The sequence below is a fragment of the Nicotiana sylvestris genome, chromosome 4 (assembly GCF_000393655.2).
Source record: "Nicotiana sylvestris chromosome 4, ASM39365v2, whole genome shotgun sequence".
In the NCBI taxonomy this organism is placed as follows: domain Eukaryota; kingdom Viridiplantae; phylum Streptophyta; class Magnoliopsida; order Solanales; family Solanaceae; genus Nicotiana; species Nicotiana sylvestris.
Window position 1 is genome coordinate 8,384,737 of NC_091060.1, and position 15,533 is coordinate 8,400,269.

At 37.5% G+C, this 15,533-nt stretch overlaps 1 protein-coding gene across 1 annotated transcript; it reads left to right on the forward strand.

Moving 5' to 3' along the window:
* Positions 1-5,973: 5,973 nt before the first annotated feature.
* Positions 5,974-8,152, forward strand: LOC104247242 (uncharacterized). The gene is made up of 2 exons (XM_009803206.2): positions 5,974-6,057; positions 7,388-8,152. The coding sequence occupies exon 2, from the start codon at positions 7,388-7,390 to the stop codon at positions 7,895-7,897; it is 510 nt and encodes a 169-aa protein (XP_009801508.1). The 5' UTR covers positions 5,974-6,057; the 3' UTR covers positions 7,898-8,152.
* Positions 8,153-15,533: the final 7,381 nt, after the last annotated feature.

Sequence of the window (15,533 nt, forward strand, 5' to 3'; positions counted from 1 at the left end):
AGAGCTAACCGAATGGATTTGTAAAAGAAAAATAGGACTTATAACAAGAGAAGAGGATGGTGAGGTCGGTACGGAGGAGAATGAACTGGGAAAAAAAAATGAGGAATGACCGGAGAGTGAGATTAGGTGAAATGTGACAGAAAAGTGATGGTGAAGGGTGGGGTCCACAGCTCCACGTGTCACACGCTAAATAGCCTCATTCAAGTATGACGTGACATGTCTCACACATTGTAAAATTTCTCCTAAAGGGACATATAGAACTCTTAAAAGAGTGTACGGAGATGAACACTTGAATATTTATTTAGCTGTGCAAAATTAAAGGGACATATAGAACTCTTAAAAGAGTGTGCGGAGATGAACACTTGAATATTTATTTAGCTGTGCAAAATTAAAGGAACAATTAGTAATTAATTTTTAATTTTACTCGGTCTCCTCTAAGTTGCAAAGCTAGCAACGACTAATCTATTTTGATTTGTGGTGCTTTGATCATTTGAGTTTTATACATTGTTTTCTGTTGATTAGAGTTGCTGATTAGATGACCATCTTTCTGAATTTGGTGGCTTTTTATATGTTGATGTCTCAGTTTACGCTCTTTCTTTCTCCGTATTGTGATATTTTATTATGGGTGTCTAACGGGCCGGGTCAGCCCGTTTTCGGACCGGCCCAAATCGGTTAAAATCGGAACCGGCCCGGACCGGTACAAGGGGACCGGGTGGGGCTGGTTTAAAAAGGTAGGGGGTTTGGTCCGTTCACGTTTTGTCAACCGGTTAACCGGACCGATCAAACCCGGTCAATGCAAATTACTGTTCAACCGGTTAACAGGCCCGGCCTGGTTTAAAAGCTATATTTCATTTTTATTTTATTTATTTTTTAAGGTTTTAGAGTCTAAGGCAATGCAAAACCTTTGAATTTACTCTTTTTCCCTTAATTTACTTGTTAAATGTAAACCTTTCAATTTGTAAGTTTGAATTTTGAAATAAATGTAGAACTTGCAATTTATAAGTGCAATTTTTTTTCATTTCATTGTATTTTTTATATTTTTACTTTATATTAATATAAATTACAATAGTTATACAAAATACAAAAAAATAAAAAAATAAAAAAATAAAAAATAAAAAAAAACACTATCCCGGCCCGGCCCGGCCCCTTGTATCCGTAACCCTTACTATTCATTTTTTACCCGGATGAACCCGAACCCGTTAAACCCGATAAGCCCCAACCCGTAACCGTCCCGGACCACAACCCGTACGGTTACTAATTTTCAGGGCATTTGCATCTATACCCGCTTTTTGTGTCACGTTTTAACTTGTGCCCGCTTTGCAAAAACAATTGCGAGCGTACCCGTTTTTTCGCATAACTTCAGCATACGGGGCTGAAGTAGCAAAGACAATCACACAAAACTTCAACATTCTAGTAGCAGGGCCTGAAGTTCAGCTCTGAAGCTGAAGTTTTTGTGTTGTAACTGGGAAACTTCAGCTCTAGAGCTGAAGTCTAAGGTAATCACTACCGTTTTTAGTGTTTCGCGGTTGATCAACTAGAAAGAAAAGATAACTAAATAACTTCAGCTCTAGAGCTGAAGTTTTTGTTTTGTAACTGTCGAATTATTTAGTTCTTTTTTCTTTCAAGTGCTTGTGTGTTCCAGTTCTTTTCTTTCTTCTTCAGCTTCTGCTTTTTTGTCTTTCGTTTTGTAATTTTAAACTCCAGTTATTTCTTGCTTACTGAATTATTAATAGTCTTGAATTCAAATTTTATTTTAAACAAGTTCCCTTTTAAACCTACCTGATAAAGATAAAGAACTATCAATATACAAGCGTATTCAGCATAAATTCTTATTATGAGTAGAACAACAACTTCAAAGGTATTATATTACAGAATACAGATGTACATTAAAGCAAACATAAAATGTTTCAATGTGTGCTGAGCACCAAAAATAAATACGTACTACATAAAAGGTAAAAGTTAGGAGGATGAGAAAGGGGAAGGAGGAGGAGAAAGGGGGTTGAAGTTATTTAAAAAGTGGGTATAAGTTAAAAGTTTTAAAAAAATAGGTATAGGTTAAATGAGGGCGATCAAATAGGACTTCCCGTACAATTTTTACCTAATTTTCCCTATCCAGCCCAGCCCACCCGTTAGACACCCATATATCTTATTCTATTTTTGTGCGGCATGAGTTACTGCAGAGATATTCATTGGATTGTTCCTTTCTCTTGTTATTTGATGAAACAATATATTTACAAGGTCTCACATTGACATGCAGGACGTCTGGAGTACCGACGCTTGCGAAAAAGCACATTAATTGATCATCGACAGTCAAAAAAGAATTCTCGCTCAGTAAACAAAGCTCATGATAAAAATAACAAACACCGTAAAATAGATAACTCTTTAGCAATGACTCAGAAAGAAGAAAAGTTGTTGCAACGCCGCCTCAAATATCGACAGGCAACAACCAATCGCCTTCTCGCAAATGCAAATCATGTGAATCTTGATGGAACGATATATCTCACATACATCATGATCTTAATATTGGAGCAGCATGAGTTGCCTGCTTATAATAGACTATTACTTTTTCAATAGGCCTGTAAATTTCAGTTCATGGCAATTATGAAAAAAAATGGTAGCTCCAATAAATCATTTCACGTGTAATAAATGGAGTCCGGAATCTAAAAATAAAATGTATTCACAAATATACCAAATGAATCGTTAAAACCTCCAAAATGTAGTTTATAACCAACATGATAAACAACAAACAAGTACAATGACCTGACCATGCCAGTACCATCAAAATTAAAATAGCTAGCAGGAAGCATTTTGTCCATCCTGTTATTTTGAACTCAAGTTTAAATTTTATATTAATTATTGGTACTGGGTATTCAAATACAATACGAGGCATTTAATTTTTCCAACCCAAATGAGCTTTTGATTTTTGTTTCAATGCTATAATATTGATAGCTAATTATGGTCCCTTTGCTCTTTACATCTCAACAACTTGCCCTAGTTTAGTACTCCAGTGACATCTTTTTCACCTTATCAAGTCTGAGGTATCAAAATAGCTTGGATTGTGATTGTAATCTACTAGAAACTGCATTACTGAGAGGAATTTCAGATCGAGCAATAACTGGCATATCAGTTGCAGCAGTTCTTGTAGTAGCCCTTTTAGCGGCTTGCATGTATCTTATATGTTATAGATGCAGGAAAAGGGAGAAAGAATCGTTTGTTCACCTAACACCTTACAAACATAGTCATAATGAGCATGTTCATGGTAATCTTTATGGTTTTGAATCTCTTGATGTATACTTTAGTTACCCATACTATGAGAGTTTCCACTGTATCTAATTTCTCATTTCTCTTGCTTTAGGCATAAGGAATCACTATCTTCATGATGACTATTTGTTAAAGATATTACTCCATTTGGACATAAGAATGGTAAGTTCATATACACTGCAGCATAATGGCTTAAAAAGAATATCAATAGTACTACATAGGAAGAATTGTATTTTATTTCCAAAATACTTATAATGTTGTTTTGAATCATATCCAAACCGACCAACAAGGAAAAAATGTAAACCGACCAAAGTCGGTCGGTATTTTAATTATGTAATTAAAAAATAAATCATCTAGGAATCGAACCGGGGTATACTGTAGCAAGATACTATTCTACCACTAGATCAATTGTGTATTTTATTTTAAGACCGTCTTTCATTTCATTTATATTATTTAATTATATTTTCGTACGAAAATAACCGACCAATGTCGGTTGATTTTATTAAAATTAAAATTACGGACCGAATTCGGTCTGTTTTTTAAAATTGTCACACCTCCTTTTTACCTACACCCCGAAAGAATGTATATAAGGGAGTTTTTTCCAACTTAAAGTGACAATCGAAACGGGATTATTTTATTAAAAATTCAGAGTCGTCACTTGGGATAATTTATGGTATCCAAGTCACCGGTTCAAATCCCGAATCGAGAAAGAGATTGGCTCTGTGAGCGCGGGCTTACTTCCGCTAGTAAGTGACATAAACCGAGGCTCAGATTGAGCCTAGACTAAAAAAGGGAGATCAGAACGGCTGAAATAGGACACTTAACTATTAATTTTTTAAGCTTGGTAAGAATGCCTTGGGAAATTACCTTAACCAAAATTTTGGAAAACCCTCCTAGCAATTGTCAGAATTTTTGATATGGTGATTATCAGAATTTGCCACAAAAACATGACAATCGCCATAAATTTTTTCATGTGGTAATTACAAGGCTTTACCATAAAACATGGCAATCACCATAAATTTTCACATGATGATCACTAAGATTCGCAAAATCATGGCAATCATCCAAAAAATTTCATATGGTGATCACTATGATATACAAAAATATTGCAATCGCCAAACATTTTTATATGGTGATCATCAGTATTTACCATAAACATGGCAATCGTTAGAAAAAAATTCTGGCAACGACTTTAAAATTCTGACACGAGCTATTTTACCAAAAATTTCTTACCGGAATCAAAATATAAATGGTAATTCTAAAAAGTTTCATCCAATACAATTTTGGCTTGGAAAGATACAAGCATATTGACGGCAAGCCCACATTTAACTCAGACCTCTTCGAGCAATACAAGCATGAAACATGATAGCCCAAATTCGAATATACTTAATTACTACTTAATAGTAGTAGTAGTAGTAATAATAATAATTATCCAGCTTGTGAGCGTGAGCTCGAGGATGGTATAACAACCAGTGTATTTAACTAGCTAGGAATCTAAAACCAATGGGTTTCTAACTAGACATAGTTTGATGTTGAATCTTTTTTAAAAAGGGACAAAATTTGGTTCATGTCTGTACTGAAAATTAACTAAAGCGAAACTGAACAATTCCAACGTAGAATTTAGACACATTTAAACTGAACCTCAAAAATTGCTACTCGCCAAATTATGTTGGAAATCACTCGATCTCCCCATTTACAGAAGAAGAAAGAGGTATAAAGGTTGAACAAGAAAAGCAGATAGGTTCAGTCAATAAAAGAAAATGTTTGGATATAACAAAATCTCCTCATTTTGGTCTCAGGTGTGAGAGGACATGTATTATCATTCCAGCAACCAAAGGTAACTTTAAGTGATTAAATCTAGACCGTCTATAGTGGAGCTCAACTCTAGAACTTTCTCACATGTGTAGAAGAGCTCACACGTACTAGAGATTGTAGGGAATATTAGTTGGTTAGTTAGTTAATTTTAGTCTAATGTAAAGCTGACAAGTGTACAGAATTTATAGGATTTTTCTATTTTCTATTTTCTCTGCTAGTTTTCTTTTACTAGGTATATACTTGTATAAAGCTAGGCATTCTTATAACAATGAATGCATCAATCAAAATACAGAAATTTTTTACATCTTCCTTTCATTATTCTATCAATTTATTCTTGTATATATGTGTTATTGGAACGAGTCGAGAAATAATGATATTTTTAGAAAGGGATACACCACCAATAGGGCACTAAGCTTAAGATACAAAATACACAAATCAGTGATTTCCAAAAGCTTTCCTTCCATAGGGAATTCTCCAATATTTACATACACATCATCATGTGAAAAAAGGTTACTACAAAAAGAAACATGATTCTACTTTAAGGAGACACCAAAACACTTTTCTTTTAAGCCAAGCACAGTGAGAAAAACAAATGTTACACAAACTCTCTAATCAAATTCACATAGCAAAACTTTCTTCTAATATTTTCATTATATCATGAGATATTTGAAGCCTAAATTTGAATAATACAACTGAAATAACCAACTTTAACGGTCATTTCATGTTTAAACATTCCCTTTCATGTCTTCTTCAGTCCAACTTAGACAACTGGTGGCCAATCAAAACATTAAAAGTCTACATCGATCCTAAGTTATATAAAACTGTCCTAGAAATCCAACAAACCACATCAAAAGATTCAGCTTGGACCATTAGTTTGTACACTCCCAAAAATATAACTTCTTCCTCCTCTCAAGTGCTTATTCGTGGGGGCTTACACGCGATTATAGGGAGCAATATCGCGCTATTGTTACAATTTGTCAGGTAAGCAGGTTCGGATCTTGAGCTATGATAGTTTGAACTCTTTACTTCGCCTCGAACTGATATTTACTTTGTACAATTTCTTCAAATGGTATCTTCCAATTGTGTATATACGTTTTTTTATTTCCAAAAAATGGTGCTATTATATGAGTTCTCATTAGTTCTGGGCATTTGTGTGAAGGATATTGAAATTTGGCTTCTTCTTTATGAAACTTTTTACGAAGCATTATCATATATATGAGACTCAAGGCCGGCTCTAAGGTCAAGCTAGTAAGGCCGCTGCTTTAGGCCTCCAAATTTGGGGAGCCCCATTTTCAGCGAAAATAGGTCATATGCTTATAGTTTTATTTCCCCTAAATATTGAGAAAATGAATTTAAGAAAGACAATAATATGCTTTATGGATTTTTACATGTATAGAAACTTTAGACCTGAATTTTATCGTTAATAGTGTAAGATGGTGAGTCTATTTGGAAACAGCCTCTCTACCCATGATAGAGGTAAGGTCTGCGTACACACTACCCTCCCCAGACCCACTAAGTGAAATTATACTGAGTTGTTGTTATAGTGTAAAATGGGGAGTGAAAACACCATCATAAGTACTTTAATTTAAGTTCCTTTTTCAGTTTTCATGCCTTTGTTTCTTATTGCAATGCATCAACTATTGATGTTGAACAACAATAATTGATTTGAAGGTTCTTACTATTCACATTGCTAAAAAAAAAAATTATTTTTCACCATAGAAATATATAAATTGGATTTGACAATAATGTGTAATTTATAGAAAGAATTTTTTTGATGAGAATGTTGATAATCACAAAGTCTCTTGAAGATTTTTTTTTAAAGTTAATTACTTCTTGTATGTAGTAGACCAAACCAAGTTCACTTCAACGTAGATTTAAACAATTTAAAGCGTATGTTCTTCAATATTTTTAAAATATAATAGTCAGTCTAATATTGACGATTTAGACTTATTTTCTGAATTAAAAGTATAAAATGATTTAGATTTACCTAAGGGCAATAATGTCTCAAGAAATATTAAACGAATTAGCTATATTATTAATTGAAAAAAAGAAGAGTTAGAATAAATTGGTTGTAATAAAAAATAACTTTGCATCACACAAAGCTAGAAAAAATAGACTTCAAATAAATTAAAATTTTCTTTTTTTGTTTAAGGCCTCCATTTAACTTTGGTTTTAAACCCCTAGTGTGGTTGAGCCGCCCTAGTACAGGGCACCCCTTACTAAAGGTTATCTCCTTTTCATTTTTTCTTTTTATTTTTGTTGCTATTAAGATAATCTAAGTTTAAAAATAATACAATTTTTTGTTGAAAAGATGAATACAAATGAGATGAAGATTCGAGGGGAGCTCGAAAGGGATGTGGAGAGGGATTTAGAGGACGAAATAAAAGAAGGAATATGCCAATTAGCACTAAGATTGCACAGGCTTTACCTACATCAAGAGGAAAGGAACACAAAGAAATCAGCTAATGACCTTGGTGCAACAGATGGTACGCATGGTACAAACACTAAAGCACTTTCTGAAGTGAACATTAATATAAAGATGGAAGGAGGGACAAAAATTGAGATAAAAGAAATCAAGAAAAAAGCACGTCGAAGTTCCAGCAATTTGAGAAGTTCTAAGGCAGCGAGTAATGTTATGTTTACTCGTCCGCCTAAATTTGACTGGACACAAAGTTTAAGGTCAGAACCAACTTCTGTTACTGGCTATACTAAAATCGATAGTTCTAGAAATCGAGCTAAAAGTATTGTCAATAAAAATGGTCAACGGAAAGTAAAAGTAGTTAAAGATGTTGAAGAAAAATCGGCGAGAAGTTTGAAATAGATGAAAGGAGAATTTGGGAGTCAATAACACAATATAGGAGCTTGGATGGAAAAGTTACATATTTACTACTATTATTTATTCTGATTTTCGTTCTTTCTTTACCAAAATCTTTTAAATTTTGAGATTTTATTTTTTGTTGAATTCAGTATGGTTGTAATGTGTGTGCTTGAGAGAGGTGTTATTGCATTTACAATATTTAGATATTTGTTGTCATTTTATGGGACTTGAAGATTAATTGAAAAGAATTTGTATATCTATCACCTTTGCTTCTATATTCTACTCATCCATTCTTCATTCTTAAAGAATATGTTGGTGAAATTATGGCCAGACAAAAAGTCTTTGAGCTATGAGGAAAATAGAAACTCTACCAATCTCTTTATCATTATTATGACATAACCACGGGCAGACTTAGGTTCACCCGAACTCCTTTCCTCTGTAAATCACATTCTACATATAAGACAAAATTCATTTTGTACTTTTATATATTATATACTTTAATTTGAATCATCTTGACACAATTCAAAAGCATGTCTCAGTAGTCAAGGGGGTTCAAACATTTATAAGGTCGCTATTTCATTTCACTTGTTACGGCCTCTTTTAAATTTTTTTTAACCTTTTTCACTACTAGAAATTCGGCAAAAATAAACCACGGTCGACCGACCAAAACCGGCTGATTTTCAAAATATTTTATTTTTTAATTTTTTTTACGAAACCGACCAACTTTGGTCGGTTTTCTTTGGCGCAAAAATGCGAGAAACTATTTTTGAGTCCCGCAAAAATTATTTTTTAAGAAACCAACCAAATTTGATAGGTTTTTCATTTAAAATAAATTAAAATTAAAATAAAAAAAACCGACTAAAATCGCTCGGTTAATTCGGCCGATCATTTTAAAAAACTAACCAACTTTGGTCGGTAATTTTATTTTTCTAAAACCGACCAACTTTGGTCGGTTATTTTAGTGCGAAAATATAATTAAAGAGTATAAATGAAATAAAAGACAGTTTTAAAACAAAATGCACCAATAGTCTAGTGATAGAATAGTATCCTTCCATAGTACAACCCTGGTTCGATTCCCAGATGGAGCATTTTTAATTACATAATTAAAATACCGACCAATTTTGTTCGAAAAAAACCGACCAACTTTGGTTGGTTTTTTCTGCAATATTTTTTTCCTGAATTTAATTGACCGACCAAAGTTGGTCGGTAATTTCCGACCAACTTTGGTCAGTATGCCCTTCCGACCTTCAAAATACTGCCCACACATAAATGGTCGTGTTTTGGACGGTTATTGTCACAACTAAAACTGATCCAGTCGTGATGGCGCCTAATGTGAAACTATGCCAGCTGACACAAACTCCAAAACCAACTAGAAATTCATAATAAGTCATTTTAAGCCATTATTTAGCTAAGATTCCATAATATAAGTTAGAATAAGCAGTGCGGAAATAAATACAAGTCTGACATCGGGGTGTCACTAGTCATGAGCAACTACAACTCGTCTAGGAACAAGAAAAGACAACATAGTCTGAAAATAAAATGCTAAGACAATCTAAATAAGACAAGAAGGTGAAGCACTAGGCTGCGAACGCCAAACAACTACCTAGTCAACTCCGGAGACCTGCTGGAAGGCTGATCAACACTCACTATCGCGCCTAGAGACTCCTGGATATGAACACAAGGTGCAGGGAGTAATGTGAGTACGCCAACTCAGTAAGTAATAAAAGTAAAAGTAGCTGAGCAGTAAGAAACATGTAATTTCAGGTCATAGCAAAATAACATATGTGCAAATCAGTACAGTAAATCCACAAAATTCGTAAAAATAACTCGGTTCAGTAAAACCTTTTTAAAACAGCTTTCAATAGTTTCAAACAAGTGATGAAAACAGTGAGTAAAAGGGATGAAAACATAAACAGCCCGTCGGGCAAAACATGTACCACAACCGCCCCTCGGGCAAAATATCAACAGAACCAGCCCCTCGGGCTACCTCACAATCACTCGTAATCAGCCCCTTGGGCAACAACATGAAATAACAACAGCCCCTCGGGCAATATCACATCTCACACACTGGCTACCCGTGCTCACTTGGGGGTGTTCAGATTCCGGAGGGGCTCCTACTCAGTACAAATATGAAGTCAAAACAGTGAGGAATAGCAGTAAAAAGCTCCTAAGGGTCCAAAATAGTTGGCACGAGGCCCAAATATGGCATTCAGCCCAAAACATGATAATAATTTCCAAAACACAATGATATCAAACAGGTTTTAATCAAATACGCGATTTAACAGTCATATGAGATGGACCAAGTCACAATCACCAACGGTGCAAGATCCCACGCTCGTCATTTAACGTGTGTGTTACCACAAAGTAGCACAACGATGTGAAATCCGGGGTCTCATACCCTCAGGACAACATTTACAATCATTACTTACCTCAAACCGGTCCAAACTCTAGCCCGCGATGCCTTTGCCCCTCGAACCGGCCTCCAAATCTAACCAAAATCAGATTCATACCATCAAAATATGCTAAAGGAACAAAGCCCACTCGAAAATACCCAAGTTACATAAAAAATCCCGAAATTGGCCAAACCCACCCCCGGGCCCATATCTCGAATTTTGATAAAAATTACCAAACTAGTATCCTTACACTCCCACGAGTTCATACATATCAAATACATCAAAATTCGACCACAAACGACCCCTCAAATCCCTAAATCAAAGTCTCCAATTTTAAGCCCTAATTCCCCAATTTTAGGCTTTAAATCCCATAAATTTCATGTCTAATTAGGTAGAAATTACCATATAATCGAGTATTGAGTTCAACAATCTTACCTCCAAGTGTTTCCCTTCGATTCCCTCTTCAATCCCTCTAAAAAATCTTCAAAATCGCTCAACAATGGTGGAAAATAGACCAAAAATCGTGAAGACAACTATTTAAACATTCTGCCTAGATGACATTTCCTTTTTCGCGAACGGGGTCAAAGCCTCGCATTCGTGAAGCACAAAAATCCACAGACCAATTATTCCTCCTTCACGATCGCGACTATACCTACTCGAACGTGAAGCACAAAACTCTCGGGGTCCTAGCTGCTCCAATTACTGTACGCGAACGCGGGACCTACTTCGCATTCGCGATGCACACTCAGCCTCACCCTTCGTGAATGCAGGACCAAAATCGCGAAAGTGAAGGGCAATTCTCCTACCTCACTTCACATCCCTTCGCGAACGCGAGAGCCCTCTTGCGAACGCGAAGATCAAATCTCTGCAACACAAAACTGAAGAAAGCTACAACTTCTAAAAATAAGAATTTAATTTGATAACCACCCGAAACTCACCCGAGGCCCTCAGGACCTCAACTAAATATGTCAACACATTTTATAACATCATTCAAACTTAGTTGAGTCCTTGAATCACTCAAAATAATACTAAAACATCAAATCACCCTCTGATTCAAGCCTAGGAATTCCAAAACTTCCAAATTCCACTTTCGATCAAAAAGTCTTTCAAACCTCGTCCGAATGACCTGAAATTTTGCACGCATGTCCCAAATGACACAACAGACCTATTCCAATTTTTGAGATTCCATTCCGACCCCTATATCAAAATTTCCACTACCAACCGAAAAATGCCAAAATTTCAATTTCGCCAATTCAAGCCAAAATCTACTCCAGACCTCCAATATACATTTTGATCACATTCCTAAGTCTCAAATCACCTAATAGAGCTATCTGAACCATCGCAATTCACATCCGAGACCTTTTTCACATAAGTCAACATCCGGTTGACTTTTCCGACTTAAGCTTACTCAAAAGAGACTAAGTGTCTCATTCCTTTCCAAAACTACTCCGAACCCGAACCAACCAACCTGATATCACATAATACAGTTAAACAAGACAAAAAAAAAGCAAAAATGAGGAAAACGGAGCGGTAACTCATGAAACGATCGGCCGGGTCGTTACATCCTACCCCCTTAAGCAAACGTTCGTCCTCGAACGAGTCAAGAAACATACCTAAAGTCTCAAATAGTTGGGGATATCTGCTCCGCATCTCCCACTCGGTCTCCTAGGTAACCTCCTCCATGGTCCAACCTCTCCACTGCACTTTCACTGAAGTTATATTTCATCTAACTGAACCGTGCTGAAATCCATGAGACAGATCGCCAATATACTTCCGGAGCATAGAAACATGAAATACCGGATGCACATTCGATAAGCTGGGTGGAAAAACAAACTCATAAGCCACCTCCCCAATCCTCCGAAGCACTGAACCGAGGACTCAATTTACCCGTCTGTCCAAATCTCATAACACTCATCGGTGAAACCTTCAATAGAACATTCTCCCCAACCATGTAGGACACATCACAAACCTTCTTGTCAACATAACTCTTTTGTCTCGGCTGCGTTGTACGAAGCCACTCCTGAATCACCTTCACTTTGTCTAAAACATCCTGTACCAAGTATGTACCCAATAGCCTAGCCTCACCCGACTCAAACCAAGCAACTAGAAATCTACAATGTCTCCCTTACAAAGCCTTATATGGAGCCACCTGAATACTTGACTGATAACTGTTGTTATAAGCAAACTCCGCGAGTGGTATAAACTGATCCCATGAACCACCGAAATCAATGACACAAGTGCGCAACATGTCTAACAATATCTGAATAGTGTGCTTGGACTGCCCATCCATCTGAGGGTGAAAAACTATGCTCAACTTAACCTGAGTACCCAACTCTCTTTGTACGGCCCTCCAAAACGGCAAAGTAAACTGAGTACCTTTATCTGAAATAATGGAAACTGGGACACCATGCAAGCGAACAATCTCTCAGACATAGATCTTTGCCAACCGCTCTGAAGAATAGGTAGTACACACAGGAATGAAGTGCACAGACTTGGTCAGCCGATCCACAATCACCCAAATAGCATCGAACTTCTTCAAAGTCAATGGAATTCCAACTACAAAATCTATGGTGATCCGCTCCCACTTCCACTCTGGAATATCCATCTGCTAAATCAAGCCACCCGGTCTCTTATGCTTATATTTCACCTGCTGACAATTGAGACACCGAGCTACAAATCCCACAATATCCTTCTACATTCTCCTCCACCAATAGTGCTGCCCCAAATCCTGATACATCTTCGCGACACCCGGATAAATGAAATACCGCGAGCTATGGGCCTCATCTAGAATTAACTCACGGAGCCCATGTACATTAGGCACACATATCCGGCCCAGCATTCTCAACACCCCATCGTTACCAATAGTCACATCTCTGGCATTGTCGTGCTGAACTCTGTCCTTAAAGACAAGTAAATGAGGATTATCATACTGGTGCTCTTTGATGCAATCAAACAAGGAAGACCGTGAAATCACACAAGCTAAGACCCGATTGGGCTCCAAAATATACAGCCTCACAAACCGATTGGCCAAGGCCTGAACATCAACTGCAAGAGGTTTCTCCCTAATAGGAATAAATTCAAGATTGCACATACTCATTGCTTTCCTAATCAAAGCATCAGTCACTACATTGGCCTTCCCTGGATGGTACAAGATAGTAATGTCATAATCCTTTAGCAGCTCCAACCATCTTCGCTGCCTCAAATTGAGATCCTTCTACTTGACCAAGTGTTGGAGGCTACGATGATCAGTAAACACCTCACAAGACACACCATAGAGATAATGCCTCCAAATCTTCAACGCGTGAACAATGGCAGCCAACTCTAGATCATGAACTGAGGGAAGTTCTTCTCATGGGGCTTCAACTGACGAGAAGCATAAGCAATCATTCTACCCTCCTACATCAACACACACCCAATACCAATTCTTGAAGCATTACAATTCATTGTATATGAACCTGAAGCTGATGGAAAAACTAACACCGGAGTTGTGGTCAAGGCAATTTTGAGCTGCTGAAAGCTCGCCTCACACTCATCCGACCACCTGAATGGAGAACCCTTTTAAGTTAATTTGGTCAAGGGTGATGCGATAGATGAAAATCCCTGAACTAACTGACGGTAATAACCCGCAAAACCAAGAAAGCTGCGAATCTCTATGGCTGAGGATGGTCTGAGCCAACTCTAAACCGCATCTATCTTCTTCGAATCAACCTGAATACCCTCACTGGACACCACGTGTCCCAATAAAGCCACAGAATTAAGCCAAAACTAACATTTGGAGAACTTTGCATAAAGCTTCTCCTCCCTCAATCTCTGCAACACAACTCTCAGATGCTCTGTGTGCTCCTTCTGACAACGCGAGTATACCAAATATCATCAATAAAAACAATCACAAACAAGTCGAGATAAGGCCAAAACACGATGTTCATCAAATGCATGAACGTTGTTGGGGCATTGGTCAACCCAAAAGACATCACAAGGAACTCATAATGACCATATCGGGTCCTGAAAGATGTCTTAAGAATATCCGAGTCCCTGATCTTCAGCTGGTGATACCCTGAACGGAGATCAATCTTGGAGAACACTCTTGCTCCCTGAATCTAGTCAAATAAATCATCGATACGAGGCAAAAGATACTTGTTCTTGATTGTAATTTTGTTCAACTTCCTGTAATCAATGCACATCCTCATCGTGCCATCCTTCTTCTTCACAAATAGAACAGGCGCACCCCAAGGCGACAAACTAGGCCGAATAAACCCCTTATCAAGGAGTTCCTGAAGCTGTTCCTTTAACTCCGCTGGTGCCATACGATACGGTGGAATATAAATGGTCTGAGTGCCCAGCACCAAACCAATACCGAAATCAATATCCCTATCCGGTGGCATGCCTAGCAGGTTTGCAGGAAGCACATCAGGAAAACCTCTCACTACGGGAACATAATTAATTCTAGGAGTCTATGCACTAACATCCTTCACAAAGGCTAAGTATGAAAGACAACCTTTCCCAACCATCCGTTGGGCCTTCAAGAATGAAATCACCCTACTAGGGACAAAATCAGTCGAACCTCGCCACTCAATCCGTGGCATCCCCGGCCTAGCCAATGTCACTACCTTAGCATGACAATTCAATATAGCACGACATGGAGATAGCCAATCCATGCCCAATATCACATCAAAGTCCATTATACAAAGCAAAAAAAGGTCCACTTGGGTCTCCAGACCCCCAATAGTCACCACACATGACCGGTACACACGGTCCACAATAATAATATTGCCTACCGGAGTAGATACACGAATAGATAAAACAAGAGACTCACGGGGCGTATCCAAATAACGAGCAAAATATGATGAATCATATGAAAAAGTGAAACCAGGACCAAATAACACAGAGGCATCTCTATGGTAGACTGAGACAATACTTGTAATTACAGCATCTGAAAAAATTGCATTGGGTGTAGCTAGGAGTGCATAGAAACTGGCCTGACCACCACCTGATAACCTCCCCCTTTGGGGCGACCCCTAGTTGACTGTCCTCCACCCCTAGCGGGCTGTGTGGGTGGTGAAGTAACTGGTGCTGAAGTCGATGGATGACTCCTCTGCTGAGATAAACCCCCAAGACGACAAGGACATTGCCTCCACATGTGACCCAACTCTCCACACTCATAACAACCTATCGTGCCCCCTTTTTTCTTGCGAAAATTGGGTTTGTGATATTTGGGAGACAACTCGTTCCCTTTTGGGGAATTGGGT

Coding starts and splice junctions, on each gene's coding strand:
- LOC104247242 (XM_009803206.2), top strand. CDS start 7,388: ATGAATACAAATGAGATGAAGATTCGAGGGGAGCTCGAAAGGGATGTG.